General features: G+C 36.3%; 2 protein-coding genes across 12 annotated transcripts in view; one reads left to right on the forward strand and one right to left on the reverse strand.

The window, feature by feature from the left end:
• The window catches only part of FAM227B (family with sequence similarity 227 member B), a 521,377-nt gene that overhangs the window by 296,503 nt on the left and 203,043 nt on the right, over nucleotides 1-21,831 (reverse strand). Inside the window, exon 1 of one of the 7 annotated variants that reach the window (XM_008016654.3) lies at nucleotides 7,550-7,756. The exons of 5 other annotated variants lie outside the window; for them this stretch is intronic. The gene's annotated coding sequence lies outside the window, so the exon portion shown is untranslated. Of the gene's footprint in view, nucleotides 1-7,538; nucleotides 7,757-21,831 lie in introns of those variants that run through there. One more of the 7 variants, XM_008016655.3, reaches the window with a different exon arrangement.
• DTWD1 (DTW domain containing 1) overlaps nucleotides 7,836-21,831 on the forward strand; it is a 179,812-nt gene continuing 165,816 nt past the window's right edge. The window contains exons 1-4 of one of the 5 annotated variants that reach the window (XM_073012164.1): nucleotides 7,837-7,953; nucleotides 11,934-12,252; nucleotides 19,086-19,229; nucleotides 21,429-21,687. In XM_073012164.1, coding sequence (XP_072868265.1) covers nucleotides 11,989-12,252; nucleotides 19,086-19,229; nucleotides 21,429-21,687 — 667 coding nt within the window. In that variant the 5' untranslated portion in view covers nucleotides 7,837-7,953; nucleotides 11,934-11,988. Of the gene's footprint in view, nucleotides 8,025-11,933; nucleotides 12,253-19,085; nucleotides 19,230-21,428; nucleotides 21,688-21,831 lie in introns of all 5 variants that reach the window. The other 4 variants (XM_073012165.1, XM_073012161.1, XM_073012162.1 and 1 more) reach the window with 4 other exon arrangements.

A 21,831-nucleotide genomic window follows, 5' to 3' on the forward strand; every position in this document is an offset into this window, starting at 1 on the left:
TTGGCCTTTAAAACTGTGAGAAAATAAACTACAGTTGTTTAAGTCATCCACTCTGTGCTATTGTATTATAGCATCCTAGGTAGACTAATACAGACATAAGCTATCAAAATTAATATAGGCTCATTCAGCTATTCTATTACTTCTTAATTTTGGTAAATTATCTTTCAAGAAAAATTAAAATGTCAGGTATTTTGATATAAATATTTATTCTTAATATCCTCTTATTATCTTTACAATCTGTAGTGTGTGTGGTGATGTTTCATTTTTCATTTCTGAAATTTGTACTTATCTTTATCTTGGTCAGTCTATCTAAAGGCTTATCAATTTTATTAATCTTTGCAAAGAACTAGTTTTAGCCTTATTGCTTTTCTTTAGTGCACATTTGTTTTTAATTTCATTGATTTATTCTTATCTTTATTGTCCCTTTCCTTCTTTAAATGTTTGAGAAACTTCTAATGATAAACCCTGCTGTACCATGAAGTTGAATGCTTGACAATTCCTGTTCAGACACCATGAGGCTTTCTATCACCATTTTAATCCCTGTATTTCAAAACGGATAGAAAGTTAAAGATTATTAGATATTTATGGAATAATTGTAAAATAAAAAACATAAAAACAAAAAAATAGAAATCCAAACAAACGACTAAAAATAAAATCTAGGCATGTACAGACAATGTAGGGAACAGAAGGAAACTTCAAAAAAGTCTTTAAGATTCTTAGAGAGCTATAATAAGATAATGTATCCCTGAAACCAAAACGTCATGTTATAAATGAATACAGAAGAAGAGAAAATGCAAAGTGCAAATATAATAATATAAATTATCCAACAACAGTCTAGTGAAAAACAGCTGAAGAAATCTTCTAGAAACTAGAACAAAAATGTTAAAGTAAGCAAGAATCAGAGGATAAAAGAACAATAAGTTAGAGGATTATGCCAGGAAAATGACTTTCAGTCTGTAAATTTAAATATAGACAGAGCATCAATTAAGTGTGTGACATTTTTCAGACTTGCAAGATACTAAAAAAAAAAAATTCTCCTCATATTAGTTTCTTATTGCTGCTGTAACAACAGCAAAGTGCCTTAAAAAAATCACAGTTTATTGATTCTTCCTATCCATGAGCATGGTATGTTCTTCCATTTGTTTGTATCCTCTTTTATTTCACTGAGCAGTGGTTTGTAGTTCTCCTTGAAGAGGTCCTTTACATCCCTTGTAAGCTGGATTCCTAGGTATTTTATTCTCTTTGAAGCAATTGTGAATGGAAGTTCATTCCTGATTTGGCTCTCTGTTTGTCTGTTACTGGTGTATAAGAATGCTTGTGATTTTTGCACATTAATTTTGTATCCTGAGACTTTGCTGAAGTTGCTTATCAGCTTAAAGAGATTTTGGGCTGAGACAATGGGGTTTTCTAAATATACCATCATGTCATCTGCAAACAGGGACAATTTGACTTCTTCTTTTCCTAACTGAATCCCCTTGATTTCTTTCTCTTGCCTGATTGCCCTAGCCAGAACTTCCAACACTATGTTGAATAGGAGTGGTGAGAGAGGGCATCCCTGTCTTGTGCCAGTTTTCAAAGGGAATTTTTCCAGTTTTTGCCCATTCAGTATGATATTGGCTGTGGGTTTGTCATAAATAGCTCTTATTATTTTGAGATGCGTTCCATCAATACCGAATTTATTGAGAATTTTTAGCATGAAGGGCTGTTGAATTTTGTCAAAGGCCTTTTCTGCATCTATTGAGATAATCATGTGGTTTTTGTCTTTGGTTCTGTTTATATGCTGGATTACGTTTATTGATTTGCATATGTTGAACCAGCCTTGCATCTCAGGGACGAAGCCCACTTGATCATGGTGGATAAGCTTTTTGATGTGTTGCTGGATCCGGTTAGCCAGTATTTTATTGAGGATTTTTGTATCGATGTTCATCAGGGATATTGGTCTAAAATTCTCTTTTTTTGTTGTGTCTCTGCCAGGCTTTGGTATCAGGATGATGTTGGCCTCATAAAATGAGTTAGGGAGGATTCCCTCTTTTTCTATTGATTGGAATAGTTTCAGAAAGAATGGTACCAGCTCCTCCTTGTACCTCTGGTAGAATTCAGCTGTGAATCCATCTGGTCCTGGACTTTTTTTGGTTGGTAGGCTATTAATTATTGCCTCAATTTCAGAGCCTGCTATTGGTCTATTCAGGGATTCAGCTTCTTCCTGGTTTAGTCTTGGGAGAGTGTATAAGTGTCCAGGAAATTATCCATTTCTTCTAGATTTTCCAGTTTATTTGCATAGAGCTGTTTATAGTATTCTCTGATGGTAGTTTGTATTTCTGTGGGGTCGGTGGTGATATCCCCTTTATCATTTTTTATTGCGTCTATTTGATTCTTCTCTCTTTTCTTATTAGTCTTGTTAGCGGTCTATCAATTTTGTTGATCTTTTCAAAAAACCAACTCCTGGATTCATTGATTTTTTGGAGGGTTTGTGTCTCTATCTCCTTCAGTTCTGCTCTGATCTTAGTTATTTCTTGCCTTTTGCTAGCTTTTGAATGCGTTTGCTCTTGCTTCTCTAGTTCCTTTAATTGTGATGTTAGAGTGTCAACTTTAGATCTTTCTAGCTTTCTCTTGTGGGCATTTAGTGCTATAAATTTCCCTCTACACACTGCTTTAAATGTGTCCCAGAGATTCTGGTATGTTGTATCTTTGTTCTCATTGGTTTCAAAGAACATCTTTATTTCTGCCTTCATTTCGTTATGTACCCAGTAGTCATTCAGGAGCAGGTAATTCAGTTTCCATGTAGTTGAGCGGTTTTGATTGAGTTTCTTAGTCCTGAGTTCTAGTTTGATTGCACTGTGGTCTGAGAGACAGTTTGTTATAATTTCTGTTCTTGTACATTTGCTGAGGAGTGGAGTGCTTACTGTCCAAGGTAATTTATAGATTCAATGCCATCCTCATCAAGCTACCAATGAGTTTCTTCACAGAATTGGAAAAAACTGCTTTAAAGTTCATACGGAACCAAAAAAGAGCCCGCATTGCCAAGACAATCCTAAGGCAAAAGAACAAAGCTGGAGGCATCACGCTACCTGACTTCAAACTATACTACAAGGCTACAGTAACCAAAACAGCATGGTACTGGTACCAAAACAGAGATATAGACCAATGGAACAGAACAGAATCCTCAGAAATAATACCAGACATCTACAGCCATCTGATCTTTGACAAACCTGAGAAAAACAAGAAATGGGGAAAGGATTCCCTATTTAATAAATGGTGCTGGGAAAATTGGCTAGCCATAAGTAGAAAGCTGAAACTGGATCCTTTCATTACTCCTTATACGAAAATTAATTCAAGATGGATTAGAGACTTAAATGTTAGACCTAATACCATAAAAAACCCTAGAAGAAAACCTAGGTAATACCATTCAGGACATAGGCATGGGCGAGGACTTCATGTCTAAAACACCAAAAGCAATGGCAACAAAAGCCAAAATTGACAAATGGGATCTAATTAAACTAAAGAGCTTCTGCACAGTAAAAGAAACTACCATCAGAGTGAACAGGCAACTTACAGAATGGGAGAAAATTTTTGCAATCTACTCATCCGACAAAGGGCTAATATCCAGAACCTACAAAGAACTCAAACAAATTTACAACAAAAAAAATACAACCCCATCAAAAAGTGGGCAAAGAATATGAACAGACATTTCTCAAAAGAAGACATTCATACAGCCAACAGACACATGAAAAAATGCTCATCATCACTGGCCATCAGAGAAATGCAAATCAAAACCACAATGAGGTATCATCTCACACCAGTTAGAATGGCGATCATTAAAAAGTCAGGAAACAACAGGTGCTGGAGAGGATGTGGAGAAATAGGAACACTTTTACACTGTTGGTGAGACTGTAAACTAGTTCAACCATTATGGAAAACAGTATGGCGATTCCTCAAGGATCTAGAACTAGAAGTACCATATGAGCCAGCCATCCCATTACTGGGTATATACCCAAAGGATTATAAATCATGCTGCTATAAAGACACATGCACACGGATGTTTATTGCGGCACTATTCACAATAGCAAAGACTTGGAATCAACCCAAATGTCCATCAGTGACAGACTGGATTAAGAAAATGTGGCACATACACACCATGGAATACTATGCAGCCATAAAAAAGGATGAGTTTGTGTCCTTTGTAGGGACATGGATGCAGCTGGAAACCATCATTCTCAGCAAACTATTGCAAGAACAGAAAACCAAACACCGCATGTTCTCACTCATCGGTGTGAAGTGAACAATGAGATCACCTGGACTTGGGAAGGGGAACATCACACACCGGGGCCTATCATGGGGAGGGGGGAGGGGGGGAGGGGGAGGGATTGCATTGGGAGTTATACCTGATGTAAATGACGAGTTGATGGGTGCTGACGAGTTGATGGGTGCAGCACACCAACATGGCACAAGTATACATATGTGAGAAATCTGCGTGTTATGCACATGTAACCTAGAACTTAAAGTATAATAATAAAAAAAAATTTTTTTAAAATCACAGTTTATTATATCACAGGTCTAGAGGTCAGGAATCTGAAATGGGTCTACAGGGCTATGCTCTTTTCATGTTTTGTGTGTGTGTATGTGACGGAGTTTCACTCTTGTCGCCCAGCATAGTAAATTTACTTGCGTAACAAAAAAACGCAAAATATTGATGGTTTAATACACATAATTTTTTTTCTCCCAGAAGATCTTTTTGTGAGAAAGGAGGCTTCTAGCAGTCCCCTGCTATCCTTTGCTCAGAACTCCTCCCTCTATCTTCAAAGCCAGCAGTGTAGAATCTTCTCCCCTCTCTTGACATCTTGTCTCCCTCTTATAAGGACTCTTTGATTATGTCCAGCCATCCAGACAATCCAGGGTAATTTTCCCCATCTCCTTAATCACATATGCAGTTCCTTTTGCCATATAAGATAAAATATCAATAGGTTCTTAAGATTAGGATATAGACATCTTTGGGGGTCATTATTCTGTCTACTACACTCCTATTTACCTTTTTTCAGGAAGGCATTAGAGGATGTAGTTCATTTTTAAAAAGGGATTAAACAAAGAAAAAGGAAACAAGTGATCTAACACACAGGAGAACAGTATTACATTGCAGAAACCAGCAATCCTGAATAAACTAAAGGTTGTAACGCTGTAGGAAGAGTATCTGTAAGGAAAAAAAAAATCTACCGGATTAACTGTTGTATTTCACTGTGATGCTTTAGCAGTTTGCCAAAGTGTTTGAGGACAGATTAATAATACGTTAAAAATGGCAGTTATTAAGAGAAAGGAAAGTAAAAGGTTGTATTAAAAGTGAATGTGATCTTAATATGCCATGTGCCTTAGGGTTGAATGACATTTACCTAGACAGTAGTGATAACACTAAATGTTGATTTAGCCAAAGCCTATGATATCACTATATTGATAGGTAAAGGGACAAGAAGAATGTACGAGGTAGAGAGGGAATGTTCACACACTTGGAGGTGGTACTGTTATAAAAGACCTATATCACTGCCTTCCATAGGAGAAAGTCAATGGGTAATGTCTGAAACTGGAAAACCAAGAAATTGCAATGTAAGTATATTTAGACATAGTGGGTAATAGACAAAATATTTAAAAGACTTGAATTTTCCTTTGGTGAGCAGAATTGAGAATAGAGTAGAAGGGTTGGAGACTACAGGGTTTTCTTTAACCTCAGAATGTGGCAAACTGTTAGTGCTCACCAATATGTGTGTGTTTCTCTACATTTCCCAGGATCCCCTGCAGTTAAAGTGGGGGCCTTGGGACTAAATTCCGGTCAACAGAATGTGGCCAAATTGATATATGTCATTTTTAGGGTTGACGTTGGGTGATTCGCCATACTTTCTTTCTTGTCAGATAAGCTAGTCCTAGAAGGCAGCAGAACCATTAAAAATAAAAACATTTGGCCTTGAATTTAACATTTCATCTGACTAGAAATAGCCAAAATGGATCTTTTGTGAGGGAAAAAAAAAACCAAAACATGTATTAAACTGTTGATATTTTGGGGTTTTCTGTTACAGAAGTAAATTCACTACGCTGGTTTTAAAACATCGACAAGATTTGCCAATCCTTTGAGAAGAGGGATCTATGTCTCCTTTTCTGAAATGGAACAGGACTTTGACACACTTGTAAGCAAAATAAAGTGAGGGAAGTAGCACCGTGTTACCTTTTGAGGCAAGGTCAGAAAAGGTCAGGCAATTTTTGCTTTGTTCATTGCAACACTCCCTTTGGAGCTCTGAGTTTAAGCTAAGAAGTCTGACTACCTTGCTGCCATACTGTGAGGAAGCCCCGGCCATATAGTTACAGAAGCTCTGCTAGCATGCCTACTCTAGTCTTTCTGAGTTACCAAAGAAAAGCTGATGACTGTGCCCTACTGACAACATCACCTGTGAACATAATAAAATGGTTGTTTTAAGCCATCATATTTTGGAGTAATTTATTACATACAATAGCAACCCAATGCTCAATCTAACAAATAGTATCATTTACTTTTTAATCTGTGCAATTTAACTATTTTGATAAAACTTAGAGTTAAGCTAAAAAGGAAAATGGGTGTGAATTACTTATTCCTGGCTTATAGACTTGCTATTCTACTTTCCCTACCCAGAAAGTTCACCTTTCTCCCTAAATCACTGGCTTTCAAACTTTTTAGAGTTTGAAATACACTAAGAAATACAATTTATAAACAAGCCCTAGTGCACACATACATGCATATATATAATTAAAAGCTCCATACAGTAGCACTTTACTAAGTAACACTAAATTTACTTACATGCGCTGATATTTCCAATCTATATTGTTTCAATTTTTTTTTTAAGTGTAAAGAGATTTCCTTGCTTACAAATGGGTCAAGACCTCCACTAATGGGGTCCCACACAATCCCCTTTCCAGTTGAAAACACTATCCTAAACCTAAATCATTCTTCAAGGCCTTACCCAAGTTCGAAAAAGAAGACTTTATTGACCACTCCATTCTCAGCTTTCTTGAAATTCCTGTAATTTATTCAGTTGCATTTTTTACCTCAGTAGTAAGAATATTGCATTTTCTGTACTTAAATTTAACATGCTTTACTTGATATCGTGAGCACTTCTAGGCAATTGTAAAGTCCTTTACCACTCGATAAATTCAGAGTGCTCAATAAAACATTGCTCAGCATTCGACCACTGTGTTTTAAAATCTTAGTTGTTAGAGTGCACTTCAGTTTGGGCATTCTTTGGGGAGAGGCAGGGACAAATGTTCTAATAACTCATCCACATATGATACTTCAAACTGGAAAAACACACAAAATAGTCTTAACTCTATATGCGTGTTTTTATGCAAACTAAATCATAAAGATACAAACGATTCTTCTAATAGCTTTCATTACCATACAACGCACGAAATAATGATATTGATACAGCCACGAAAGAGTAATATAACCAAGTTCTCACAACTAAAATATCTTTGAGGTGGGCAAAATGCAAACTTTTCTCTGGGATCAACATTTCTTCACAACTCACTGCAACTACACCTTGAGAGTATGTTTCGAGAACCGCTTCCCAATTATGTTGTCCCAGAATCGGGAGGAAACCGGGTGAAAGGCTGCGAGGCTTGAGGCGGGTCCCAGACGAACGCGGCCCTGCCCCACGCCAGAGCCTCTCAGAAGTGCGACACCGCCGCTGAGAGAGAGGCTGAGGCGGAACTTCCAGTCTAACCCCGCCCGGCTGTCGTCCCAGCCTGTTGCTTAGGCCGCGCGGTCTGCGTTGTGCGCGGCCCCGGCCCTAGCAACGACTCTAGTAACTGCCTGGCTCCTCCCTCTGGTGTTGCGGGGAAAGCGCTCCGTCTGGTCCGTGCGCTATCACGGCCCGGTGCGTGGCTCGGGCACGGGGGGAGCTGGAGACGCGTGGAGCCGTTCGAGGACTCGCGGGTGTGCAGGTCTGAGTACCACTCCGATCCCTGGTGGAGGTCTCCGCGCCTCTCTGGAGACCAGTGGTCTGGCCCCAGAGGTGCGGCCGCGGGAAGTGGACATTCTTTGTCAGGACCCTAGCGGAGGTCGCGCTGGGTGTCGCCTGTGAGGGGGATCCTCGGTCCCTGCGCGGTCTCTTGCTTTTTTTAGGATCTTGCGGGCCCTTTGGGGAAAAGGTTTCCAAATTTTTCCTCAAAAAAAAAAAAAAAAAAATTGTTTTTCCTACCAATGATTTTCGGTGTATTCCGCCCCAACGAAAAATATGTCCTGGCAAAGTCAGTTCCCTAGGAACCCCATACTTTATTTTATTTTATTTTATTTAGTATTTGGAGTGGTTTGTGGGGGTTTGGTTATACGGAAGGGGAAGCGTAGTACAGACGTAGAATTAGCGATGCCATGCAGTGTAGTTAAAATATTGAGGTTGTGGTTACATAATAAGCAAAAGAGCCTTTTCTTACATCTAAATTATTTATTGGGAATGTAGGACAAATAAGGAAGTATATTAACATTTTTCGGTCACCAGGTCCACAAAGTTGGATGGTAAAATCGATACTTTAGATCGCAGCATTTAAGGACTAACCCAATGCACCACGAAAACGAAGGCAAGACAGTCTGCTACCATATGGCGGGTGGTGTGGGAGGGGCCATTGATCCTGTATAAAAAAGAGTACTACCTTGGATTGTGAAAAATGAATGTTGGACCTGTAGGTCCTGTGTGACCAAGTTCTTAAAAATACTCTAGACTAAAGAAAAATTGTGTTTTTTTCTAATACTGAATTGGTCCACAATATAGGACAGGGGAGTCTATATAATGTTCCATTGGGAGGTGAGTCAGCTTACAATAATGGAAGAGGTAGAAGCTTTTTCTGTTATTATTTTGGAAAAAAAAAAAAATTGCCAGCCTGCCACTTGTGCTAGGCTGCAGATGGCCCATAAAGATAGTTTGTCAGATACTTCAGTAGTGAGATGCTTCCTGGATGTGTTTTGCAGAATGGTTTTGATTTAGTTAACTAGTGTTTGTTGAGTGCCTCCTGTTGCATAAGAATCAGGAATAGGTGACATAGGTGAGATCGGGGAAGGAATCTGCTCTTACAGAGTTGAATGGTAGAGGGGATAGATTCGCTAAAGTACCTCCACAATAAATGCATTTTTCCATGTCAAATATGTGGAACCAATAATAAGTACTCAAAGATAAAGAGATTTAAGACATTGCTGTGACCCATCTATGAGTTAGTAAGGAACTGAATTAGAGGCCTGACTTTGAGGGTGAAGATAGAGGATTACGTACAAGGTAGAATTGATGCAACTTGGTGAGTATAATTAATTTGGGGTGGAAATTGAGTAGAAGGAGGAATAAAAAATTAATGTATTTTTAGCCTTAAGTTCCAGAATGATGGACGCACCATCAAGGTGTTAAAATTGTTAGTTCCTTAGGAATAGTCTTTATGTTTTCTAAGTATTTCTAGCCCCCATGACTCAAATTGTATTTCCTTGCACATATTTGATGTTAACAAGTATGTTTTAAAGATTTTAAATAACCCCATTTGCAACAAAAGATTTACTCACAGTCGAGACAGGTTGTTGGCTAGGTTAGGACAGATACCCTGATCATGTAGTTTCAGAGACCATTGGAGGAAGCTGCCCATGATTTACGATTGCTGGCCTCTTCTGCGTGGCCACCTCAGCCGTAAGTGAGAGAATGTAGGTGAACTAGGAGGTGGAGCCATAAACATTTCTCTTTTACTGTCTTACAGGTATTTGTGGTGGTTAATTTTTTGTAGAGGAAGGTTATTTATATAAGGTTTCACTAATATCCATTTAGTTATGTGGATAGCAGGTCTGTGAACTGCAAAGTGTTATTTCTGAGATATCTCTAGGAGGAATGCATGTCAAGGGTCCTAGGATAACTCCAAAAACTCACCAGTAGTTTTCTGTTAAATGTCAGGCAACCACAGTAACTTTCATGACATCCACAGGGACTGCATTTTTCAATCCCACTATGCCTGGTCCTTTGAGTGGCACATGCAGTCCTGCTAAATAGCTACTGGAATACCCAGGAAAATGAAGTCAGATTAAGCTAGTCCAATCAAATTTCATTTTTTAGGATGAATCACATCATCTGAATAACTCAGGAGTATTAAAGCCTCAAAATGTTTCTCTGTAAGAACCTCAGGCACACCAGGACAAACCCAAAGAGAGTTTGGGTGAAACTTAGCTGCTTATGTGCAGCAAAGAGATGCCAACAGAGCATTTGCAACTCTCATTTCTGGGGACTATTAGGATCTCTTCCCAAACTTTTTTTTTCTCTGTTTTAGAGATGGGATCTCACTTTGTTGTCCAGACTACTCTCAAACTCCTGTGCTCAAGTAATCCTCCCACCTTAACCTCCCAAATGCTAGTATTAAAGGCATGAGCCACCAAGCCCGGCCCTTCCCAAGCTTGGAACTTCTTTACCTGGGTGACTCTAGGAGAGCTCCAAACCTCCTGAAATTGTGTGCAAAATATTGTGTCTGTATATTCATCTAGGGATGAGGTTTATGATTTTCATGTGATTCCTAGAAGAATCTGAGGTTCAAGAAAAGAGGGCATCTTAATATCCTGCACTTTTAGTCATTTAGGGCATAGTCACAAAGATCAAAGCCATTTTTAGGCAGGTGATTTGGAGTGGCAGAAGTAGGTAAGATTTTCTATTTGTGTGTTAGGAAGAAGGGTTTGGACCATTGTTCTTAAATACTGCTTTGTTACCCAAAATGTAAATCTGTACCTAATCAGTACACAGCAAAAATATTTACTGTATTTTGGTTTTCCCCTTGGGTACATTGGGCTAGTACCTTTTTCTACTATAACCGGCATCTTTGCATCTCCTTATTTGGATCTCAAGCTCACTGGGATTTACAATTAAAAAAAAAAAAAATTTCCTTTGATGAGTAATTAAATTAGTGCCACTAACTTCTCAGCAAATTATGTTGTATTTTATGTTCCTCTGGACTTTTTGTTCACTTTCTATATGGGAGACCACAAAACGTGTCCTGCTTGAGTTACAGCATTCCTCTTGTCACTGTTTCTACTTAAAGTGCCTGGAGCTTCGTAGTTAAACCACAATGCCAGAAGGCTTTATAATAAGAGAATTATTTTATAGCTGTGGAATGCATATCAAATCAATAGGGCACCAGTGTTGTTTCTCACTTGAAAGATATCTTCCTTACAGGGTATGCAGATAACAATTTTGGCAGCCATTACCCTTCTTTGAAGAAAATATTAAGTGGGGAAGTTATTTTACTGTTTTTCTCTAGTTCTAAAGAATCAGAATGATGTATATTTTTAAAAAGCATAAATTCTTAGAGTAAGTGGACATTAATGTTACTCTGTAAATTTTTAAGATTTATAAGATAATATATTTTACCTTATGGAATATTTTATAAATTATAATGAGTAGTAGATGCCTCTTATTTTTTATTGGGTATTTAGTTGTATATGTATATGCACACTTGTACACACACACACATGTAGTGTGTGTTTTAAGTTGGAGAGGGCTATATCTTTTAGAACATAACCAACTAAATTTTGCCGATCCCACTAGAATCTTCTATTTTTCATTAATGTCAGTTCAAAGTCAGAGCCAACAGGTTAAATACATTCCTGTCTGATACTAACATGAAACCATTGCATTCCTAATATCTGGAAAACAAAATTGCCATCTGTGGAACAAAAAAAGCGTTCTTGAAAAATGGATTCTCAGTACCTGAACTTTATATTTGAAATACCTTTGAGTTTATTGCTTTTAATCTTATGTTTTAAAGTATGCCAATTTGGTGGTTTAAAACATGTTTAATAAGTACTAAAACAGCACACAATTGTGACTTAAGTTGAATAATTTTCTTTGTAGACTGAGTAAAATGTTTTCTGTTTTTATTTTGCCTTCTCTTGACACTTTTTTTTTTTTTTACAGTGCACCTATGATATGTGTTTTAGAAATAGCTGTTAAACTTTGGTTTGAATGAAGAATGTCTCTCAATTCACCTATATTTCTCAAACGAAGTGAAGAAAATAATTCAAAATTTGTGGAAACAAAACAGTCACAAACTACTTCCATAGCTTCAGAAGATCCCCTTCAAAACTTATGTTTAGCATCTCAAGAAGTTCTTCAAAAAGCTCAGCAAAGTGGGAGATCAAAATGTCTCAAATGTGGTGGTTCCAGAATGTTCTACTGCTATACATGTTATGTTCCAGTTGAAAATGTACCTATTGAACAGATTCCACTTGTGAAGGTTAGTAAGAAACTTCATTGTTTGAAAGTATGAAAATAGATTTTTAAAAAACATCTCATGTATACCTACTCTAATTGATAAACTTAATAAATAATAACATTATTATTATAAATGTTATAAATAAATATACTAATGTTATTATTTATTAAGTTCCTGTCCCTGTGTCCTTCCCTTATTGGCTAGAGTTGGACCGCACAATCTAAACTGATTCCAGTTGGCTAAGACTTAAACTTTTCCAAATAGGGTAAATGCACGATTTGTAAAAGGAGGAGTTAGGAGTGGTCTGTCCGTTATAGTATAAGGCATTTCTGGACATGTTTGGGCATGTCAGGGCACAACAAGAGTGGGAGGGTTGCTTGCAGGCTAGAAACGAGAGTACAAGGAGCTTGGGCTTCTGAACAAAGAACAAGAACATCACACAAGTAAACCTTTTGAAGAGGAATTTATCATTGCTAACATTATGAAAACGAAGTGTATTTATGGAAAATTTAGTCCTGCAGACTACTAAACCTCTTGGTGTTTTTAATGAAACCCATTAATTTTTCATTAATGATTTTAATTTATTTACAACATAAGAAAAAAATGTGTGATATAAACATATGAATACTAAAAAATAAGTTTATAGACACCCTGAAGGAGCTCCAAAAACTCATGTCTTTGGACTGCTTCTTGAGAAAACACTATTCTAGTAGAATTAGAGTTGATTTTTACCTAGGATTTTGTTACTTATCCTATACATGGGGCTGGAGTAGATTTCATTGACCAAAATGAAAATAAAGTAAAATTTGAAAACTAAGACCAATTCCCTGGGCTGTGTGATTTTAGAGTGATTTTAAGCCTGATTTAAAAGGTCATTCGAATTGATTGCTTACCTTTATACTTTTAGGTGTTTACCAAGACTACTTTTGTATAGGTAAAAGGTCTGTAGAACATCATGTCTACATAATCAAAGAAGAATTTATTATATATATGTTAACTTGTCTAACAGTATCCCAAACTTTAGGAGTAAATCAATTAACGTGTAAAATTTGACTACTGTTTATTAACACTTTAGAGAGACTAAACTCTACACATGGACTCATTAGAACTTTCCAGTAAAACAAATGAGTTGTAGCTATATTTTAAAATATTTGTTTGGATGATTTTAAATTTCATTTAAATTTGAAGTAAGAAAAGTACTTTGACACTCATATTTTATTTGAATTTCAATTTAGCCTATATCATCTTGGCCAGTCCATGGTCTCCTCTGCGTCTAAAATCACATATATAGGCTAATGGAAAGTTTACTGGCCAAGAATAAGTAAGTGTGGAATTTAAGCTTCATAGTTTGCTCAGAAAAACCAAGAACTTGAGGGTAATAATTATTTTCAAGTTTCCCATTATCTTACAGGAATGTTACATTTTGAAGTATGGTTTTTGAAGTATACGTAGAATTATTATATCTTACATTTCTCTCATAGCCACATAAAGAAGGGATTCCATTAAAAGTTTTATCCTAAGGTGTATTATATTAAAAAATGGGTTGCATATAATAATAATAAAAATCAGTAATGTAGTTACAGGGCTGATATTTTCATAGATATTTAATATTAGAGGGTATTTTCCAAATCAGTGATCTAATATACACCATTTAATAGAAGTGACTCAAGACGTTAGTGTTTGATCATCTCTAGATGGTCTGGACTGTGCAGAGTTTTCTAAAGTGTTTATATTTTAATGGCCTTGTATGAAAGTTGATACTTTAATATACATTAATGGTAATAACAACTCTGCAAAATGTTCTTTCTAATTTTTATTTTTATTTTAACAAATCATTCAGCATTTGCTTTTAGATAGCCTACTTAGAAAGGGAGGATGACAATATAATGAGTAATTCCCTCCCAGTTTTAGTCTAGGGAATGCATTGATAAATATAGTCATATGTCTCCTAATGACAGGGATACATCCTGAGAAATGTGTCCTCAGAAATGAGTCGTTAGGCAAATTCACTGTTGTGCGAACATCTTAGATGTACTTACACAACCTTCATAGTATAGCCTACTATACACGTGGGCTATACCTATTGCTCCTAGCCTACAAAATCTGTACAGCATGTTGCTGTACTGCATACTGTACGTAGTTGTACACACAATGGTATTAGTGTATCTAAACAAATATAAGCATAGAAACGTACAGTAGAAGTACAGTATAAAAATAGTAATCCTTTATGGACACTGAGCATGAATGGAGTTTGCAGAACTGGAAGTTGTTCTTGGTGAGTCAATGGTGAGTTGTGAGTGAATGTGAAGGCCTGTGATGTTACTGTACACTATTGTAGTTTTTATAAACACTGTATACTTAGGGTACACTACATTTATGAAAAATATTTTTCTTCAATAATAAGCTTACTGTGACTTTTTTACTTTATAAGCTTTTTTAAAAACTTGTGATAACACTTAACTTTAAACACAAACACATTGTACAGCTGAACAAAAATATTTTATTTCTTTATATTCTTATCCTATAACCTTTTTTCTATTTTTATTATTTATTTATTTTTACTTTTTAAACTTTTTTGTTGAAAACTAAGACACAAACACATTACCCTAGGCTTACAGTGTCAGGATCATCAATATCACTGTCTTCTTTCACCTCCACATCTTGTTCCACTGGAAGCTCTTCAGGGGCAATGTATGGAGCTGTCATCTCCTGTGATAGCAATGCCTTCTTCTGGAATACCTCCTTAAGGACCTGCCTGAGGCTGTTTTACAGTTAACATTTCTTTTTTCTAATTAGGATGAGTAACTCTAAAACTAAAAAAATTAAGTGTAGTATAGTAAATACATAAACCAGTAACAGATTTATATTATCATTATTAAGCATTATTGTATAGCATGTTTTTTTATGACTGGCAGTGCAGTAGGTTTGTTTACATCAGGATCATCACAAGCATATGAGTACTGCACTATGGTACAATGTTACAATGGTTACACTTCACTAGGCCATAGGAATTCAGAGCCTAGAATTTAAAAGGCTCTCTTGGGGAAAGTTGATAATCCCATGGGAAAATGCCGAGGTCTCCTTGTCAGTAGCATTTTGATAAACTTGGGTGGAAAGATTTGTGGTAAGTCTCTTTTATAAAACATAGGTGTTAGAGAGCCGATTGATATTCTTTACTTGTTTGAAAACAGAATGCCTCTACTAAGACTGCCCTCTGGTAAACACTATTTTTTTTTTTTTTAAACATAGTTAAGCTTTAATGTCCATATGAAGCCTCAGAGCAATGTTTTTGTAGCTTGTAAAAAAGCAAAAATGTTTTTTCTTTCTTTCTTTTTTTTTTTTATTTTTATACTTTGAGTTCTTGGATACATGTGCAGAACTTGCAGGTTTGTTATATAGATATACACGTGCCATGGTGGTTTGCTGCACCCATCATCTACATTAGGTATTTCTTCTAATGCTATCCCTCCCCTAGTCCCCCATTTCCAGACAGGCTCCAGTGTGTGATGTTCCCCTGCCTGTGTCCATGTGTTCTCATTGTTCAACTCCCACTTACGAATGAGAACATGCGTTGTTTGGTTGTTTAATTTTCTGTTCCTGTGTGGTCAACACTATTATTGTTACTCTGTACTCTTTTCATTATTTAAGAAATAATCTGTTAACATGTGTGAACTAGAACACAAACATGGATTTCCATGATTTGATCTGTTTCTGTGCTTTGATTTTATGATGCGAGAGATGTCATGCTCATGGAGAACTAACAATACCCGGATTGTGTACAGGTTTTGCATAATTATATTATGCTTGCAGACTTTAGTTCATAAAGCTTTTTATTTTATCATATAATTTAAAAAATAGGCTAGGCACATGGTTTATAAAATTTGTCAATAACACTCCTGTGTTCTTGATATAAATGATACCCTCCAAGATAGCTAGCTGGTCAGAAATATTGATAACTTTTGGAATTTTCAACTTTACTCATCAGTCACATAAGAAGGTCACTTTTATGATCTGCTTTCTATTTCTTTTCTTGTCATGATCTGCTTTTTTTTCTTTTCTTATTTCCTACCTTTCCTGGGTTAAGATAATACTGACATGGTGCTCAGGGACCGTAGGGAGAGGGCAAGTAGTGTCTACTGAGACTGAGCGTCATGAGGAAATTCTGATGTAGTGTTCAGCCAGAAGTAGACTGATGTAAAATCATTTGTGAACTGCCTACTTAAATGGTAAATTTTCCGTAATTAGAAGTTGGTTTGATGATTAGAAGCAATTGGACCTAACTTATAAATGATCATTGGGCTTAACTTATAAATGATTACTAGGCCTAAGCAGGGAGGGTAGGAGATACAGTGTTTGAAACCCTAATTGAAAACTATTTGGGGAATTTATTTGTAGGCCAAGGTCCTCCTGGGGTGTGTTATTTATACCGTTCTGTCCCCAACATAATTGTCCAGGAAGAAAAAAATTTGAAATTGGAATTATTTAGTAGCTGCTCCATTCAAAAATAGTTTTGGAACTAATGACACACACACAACATGGAAGAACCTCAAAATATTCTTAGCTAAAGTCAAATGAAGAGTGTACATTGTATGATTTCATTTATATAAAATTCTAGAAAGTACAAACTATAGTGGCATTGGATTACTGATTGCCTGAGGAGGGCAGTGGTTGATGGTGAGAGGAGAAGGAAGAAGAGCATGAGAAGACTTGATAGTGGCAAATCATTATTTTGACTGTAGCAATGGATTCAAGGATTTAACATATGTTAAAACTTAGATTGTATACTTTAAATATGTACAGTTTAAGACATAAGAAAAATAGTTTTATCCTCCAGGGTAAAATAGTGTGCCCAGGGTAAATTCCTAGAATCCTACTTATTTAGTATGGGATGGGAACTTGGAGATGGTGGGAACTACTAAATAAAACAAAAGGTCATTTAAAAGCTGAAGTCAAGAACACATCTCCAGAGGGTTTCTTTTTTTTTTTTTTTTTTTTTTGAGACGGAGTCTGGCTCTGTCACCCAGGCTGGAGTGCAGTGGCTGGATCTCTGCTCACCGCAAGCTCCTCCTCCCGGGTTTACGCCATTCTTCTGCCTCAGCCTCCGGAGTAGCTGGGACTACAGGCGCCCGCCACCTCGCCCGGCTAGTTTTTTGTACTTTTTAGTAGAGACGGGGTTTCACCGTGTTTCTTATATATAGTAAGGGAGATATGACCTAGCATTTTTTTCATAATCATGGCTGAATGCAGTGCTTGTATAAGCATTACAAAGAGAGCTAAACCAAAAAGCCAAAGTGAAATAAGAAAAATATAATTTAAGAAATCCAAGAGAATATTATTTTTGCATAGAGACATGTTACAGACAACATCTATAACAAATAATGAAACTTTAAGGGAAATACTTAGGCAACAGGGGTCCCCAATCCCCAGACCATAGACCAGTACCAGTCCTAAGGAACCAGGCCACACACGAAGAGGTGAGCTGCTGGAGAGCAAGTGAAGTCTCCGTCTGTATTTACAGTCACTCCCCATCACTCACATTACCACCTGAGCTCTGCCTCCTGTCAGATCAGTGGCAGTGTTAGATTCTCATAGGAGCATGAACCCTGTTGTGAACTGTGCATACAAAGGACCTAGACTGCATGCTGCTTATGAGAATCTAATGCCTGAAGATCTGTCACTGTCTCCCATCATCCCCAGATGGGACCATCAAGTTGCAGGAAAACAAGCTCAGGCTCCCACTGATTCTACATTATGGTAAGTTGTATAATTATTTCATTATATATTATCATGTAATAATAATAGAAATAAAGTGCACAATAAGTGTAATGCGCTCAAATCATCCCCAAACCCTCTCCCCTAACCCTGGTCTATGGAAAAATTGTCTTTCACAAAAGCAGTCCTTCTTGGTGCCAGAAAGAATGGGGACTATTTAGGCAACATGATTTTGAAGAGAGTTTTGTGATATAAAGATTACACCTCTTAGACCTATTGTTACTATTTTTTATTTGATAATTATTTAATTTGTGCTGTTGAAAATGTGATGCTGAAAATCACGATGTTTCCTGCAGAGGGTAACAGTTTTGACTTGAAAGTATGTATAAGGAACAGAATTTCAACTTGAATTTTAGATCTGAAACTTTTTGCCCAAACTTACATTTCCTTTTAAAATAACATAAGAGGCCGGGTATGGTGGCTCACTCGTAATCTGAATGCTTGGGAGGCTGAGACAGGCAGATCACTTGAGGTCAGGAGTTCAAGACCAACCTGGCCAACATGGTGAAAACCTATCTCTACTAAAAAAATACAACAATTAGCTGGGCATGGTGGCAGGTGCCTGTAATGCCAGCTACTTGGGAGGCTGAGGCAGAATTGCTTAACCCAGGAGACGGAGGTTGCAGTGAGCCGAGATCACACCACTGCACTCTAGCCTGCGTGGCAAAGTGAGAGTCCATCTCAAGATAAATAAATAAAAATAAAATAAAATAGCATAAAATAGGCAAACCTAGAGTTTATAGGATTTATAAAAATGTCCTTGGCACATATAGTGAAATGCAAAGAATTGGAGTTAATATAACTTAAATGAAAATGACATTGGAGCTTTGCTTTAGGAGACGATTCTATGTTAAATGAGTTGAAAATAGTTGTCCTAATACATGATTAACAATGCCAAGGAAGAAATTTGGGTTGGTTTTGTAACGAGCACTATTCTTAATATTCTGGTATATCTTTTAAACCGTATGTGTATTTATAGGAATTTATTGTAAGCTTCCTATTTAGCTTTAAAGACCCTTTTTATTAACATAAAAATTAGAATGTTTATATATTTTTTATTTGTCCTTTTTTTTTACCTTTAGCTTCCATTGAAGATTGACATCATTAAACATCCAAACGAAACAGATGGCAAAAGTACTGCTATACATGCAAAACTCTTAGCACCTGAATTTGTAAACATTTACACGTATCCTTGTATTCCAGAATATGAAGAAAAGGACCATGAAGTAGGCAACTTAGTTTTTATGACTCTTCACATTGGATATACAAATGAATTTTAACCTCCATTGCCTTTCTGATCTTACTCAAACATAATTTAATATTTTTCTTAATAAAGAATTATGCTTAGGTAGCATTAGACAATATACAGTTTATTTCATTGATATCTTCAAAGATCAGGTGATTCTAGACTGCTATGCGTTTTTGAGTCTGCATTTTATAGCTCTTCTGCCTTATTTCTTCAGGTTTTTACTCCTTGCCAATATTATTGTGCCTGCTTTTACTTTTTCTCTTCTCCTTCTCCTGTTTATGCTACATATAGATGATCTAATTTGATGCAAACTGGGCAACCAGATTACAAATATTGTTGGAATTTCTCTAAAAGAAGAAAGACTGAGTTAGGATGTTCAGGAATCCTCCTAAATTAAGAGCTTTAGTGCATAGCCTTTATAACATTTCTTTCAGCTGCTCAGAGGCCTTCCTTGGTCATTTTTAGATTCTTAATTGGTTTTCACCCAATTGGAATTGTCACATTGGTGAGATATTATGGGTCTTCTTGGAGAAAAGTAATTTTACAATGTGTCTCAAAAATTAGGCCTTGGGTACTAAAAGAAGCATGTAAAAGCCTTTTGGTCTCTTGGAGGCCATTTGTTGGTGTGGCTAATATAGAAACAAAATTAGAAATTAGTGCATTCATTTGTTCCAGGAAGAACTTGGTAAATTTTTACTTTTCTGTTTATGTCTATATATCTTTTTTTGGTTGAGTTTATATAAAAAATTATGTTTGTAAATAATATTTGAGTTTGGGATCTAGGAAAATGTTTCTTCTCTGGTCAGCTAGACTCCATTTAAGTTGATTAAATAGAATGTAGTGCTATGTTCTGTAAGGAGATGTGATATGTTTATAACCTAAGAAAATTCAGAAGCCCTGGACTTTGCTAACCGGATGTAGGGAGAAATATAGACATGTATGATGAATATTTAAAAACTTTGACAACTTTGAAATTTATAAAATTCAAGGTTTTTGCTTTTTAACAGAGTTTTGCTCTGTTGCCCAGGCTGGAATGCAGTGGCATGATCCCAGCCTGCTGTAGCCTTAAACTTCTGGGCCCAAGCAATCCCCGTACCTCAGGCTCCCGAGTAGCTGAGGCCATGGGCGTTGCACCACTACTCCCAGCTAATGTTTTTATTCTTTGTAGAGACAAGTCTCACTATGTTGCCCAGGCTGGGCTCAAACTGCTAGGGCTCAAGTGATCCTCTCACCTTGGCCTCCTAAAGTGCTGGGATTACAGGCACTGTGCCCGACCAAGACTTTTTGTTACTTAATTTTATTTTATTATGATTTTGTTTTTATCTTTTTGTTTTAAAAATTTGTATGCTCGTTGAAGAAAATTTGGGAAATAAAGAAACATATGGGGATAAAATTCCCTTGATTCTCCAACATTTATTCATTTAACAAATATTTACTTGGTGCCTGCTTTGTGCCAGGAGCTGTTCAGACATTGGAAGCTCTAATAATATAAATCTCAGTAAAAATGTGCTGAAAGAAAAGAGGTATCATACTTATGTAATTTTTCCTGGAAAGTTACATTTTTTTCGTTTTAATTTTTCACTGTAATAAATATACTTAGATGTTGTAAGTGTCTGTGTTTAGGTTTATTACATTCCCATAATGAAATGGTTGAACCAAAGGGTATGAATAATTTTAAGACTCTTGATTTAAATTGTCAAATTGCTTCCATGAAGAGTTATGCTATTTAATCCTGCCCTCAAACCACCATTTCCTCACCAGCATTCACTGTATCATTTGTTTTATCTTTGGCTTATGATATAGATGCAAATGGCATTTAATCATTGAACAGTTTTCAGTGGTTCTTACAGGTACATGGTTTCATGTACTTGCTTTTTATCTTATGAAAAATTATATAATTTAATCTTTTTATTTCAAGTATGATTAACTTGGCATCTATCAGTCAGTGAATAACTTATTTTGAAATAATAGTTTTAATTAGTATATTATGATTATAAATTACTAGGGGAGAGCCAAAAACTTTACCATACATATTAAAGAACCATATACAATAGAACCAACCTAATGCTTGTTTCTCAGATATGCAACATGCTTTCTTAAAATTTTAAGTCAATCAAAATTTATATATTTTGAAGATCACAGTAGCACACTGCTAACCCAATTTTCTTTGTTTTAGGTTGCACTCGTTTTTCCTGGACCTCAGTCTATCTCAATAAAAGATATTTCTTTTCATTTGCAAAAAAGGATTCAAAATAATGTTAGAGGCAAAAATGATGACCCTGACAAGCCATCTTTTAAACGCAAAAGAACTGAAGAACAACAGTTCTGTGATTTGAATGACGGCAAGTGCAAAGGCACACCACTGAAAAAAATTATATTTATAGATAGTACCTGGAACCAAACAAACAAAATATTCACTGATGAGCGACTTCAAGGTAAAAAAAAAAAAAATGTTTTTTTGGACTGTTCCTCCCTCAGACTTGTTTTGAAAAAGCTTCAAACTTATAGATAATTTGAAAGAAGAGTTGCATTGAATACCTATACATTTTGCCACGTTGACTTTATTTCTCTATTTCTCT

The sequence above is a fragment of the Chlorocebus sabaeus genome, chromosome 26, assembly GCF_047675955.1.
Source record: "Chlorocebus sabaeus isolate Y175 chromosome 26, mChlSab1.0.hap1, whole genome shotgun sequence".
Taxonomy (NCBI): domain Eukaryota; kingdom Metazoa; phylum Chordata; class Mammalia; order Primates; family Cercopithecidae; genus Chlorocebus; species Chlorocebus sabaeus.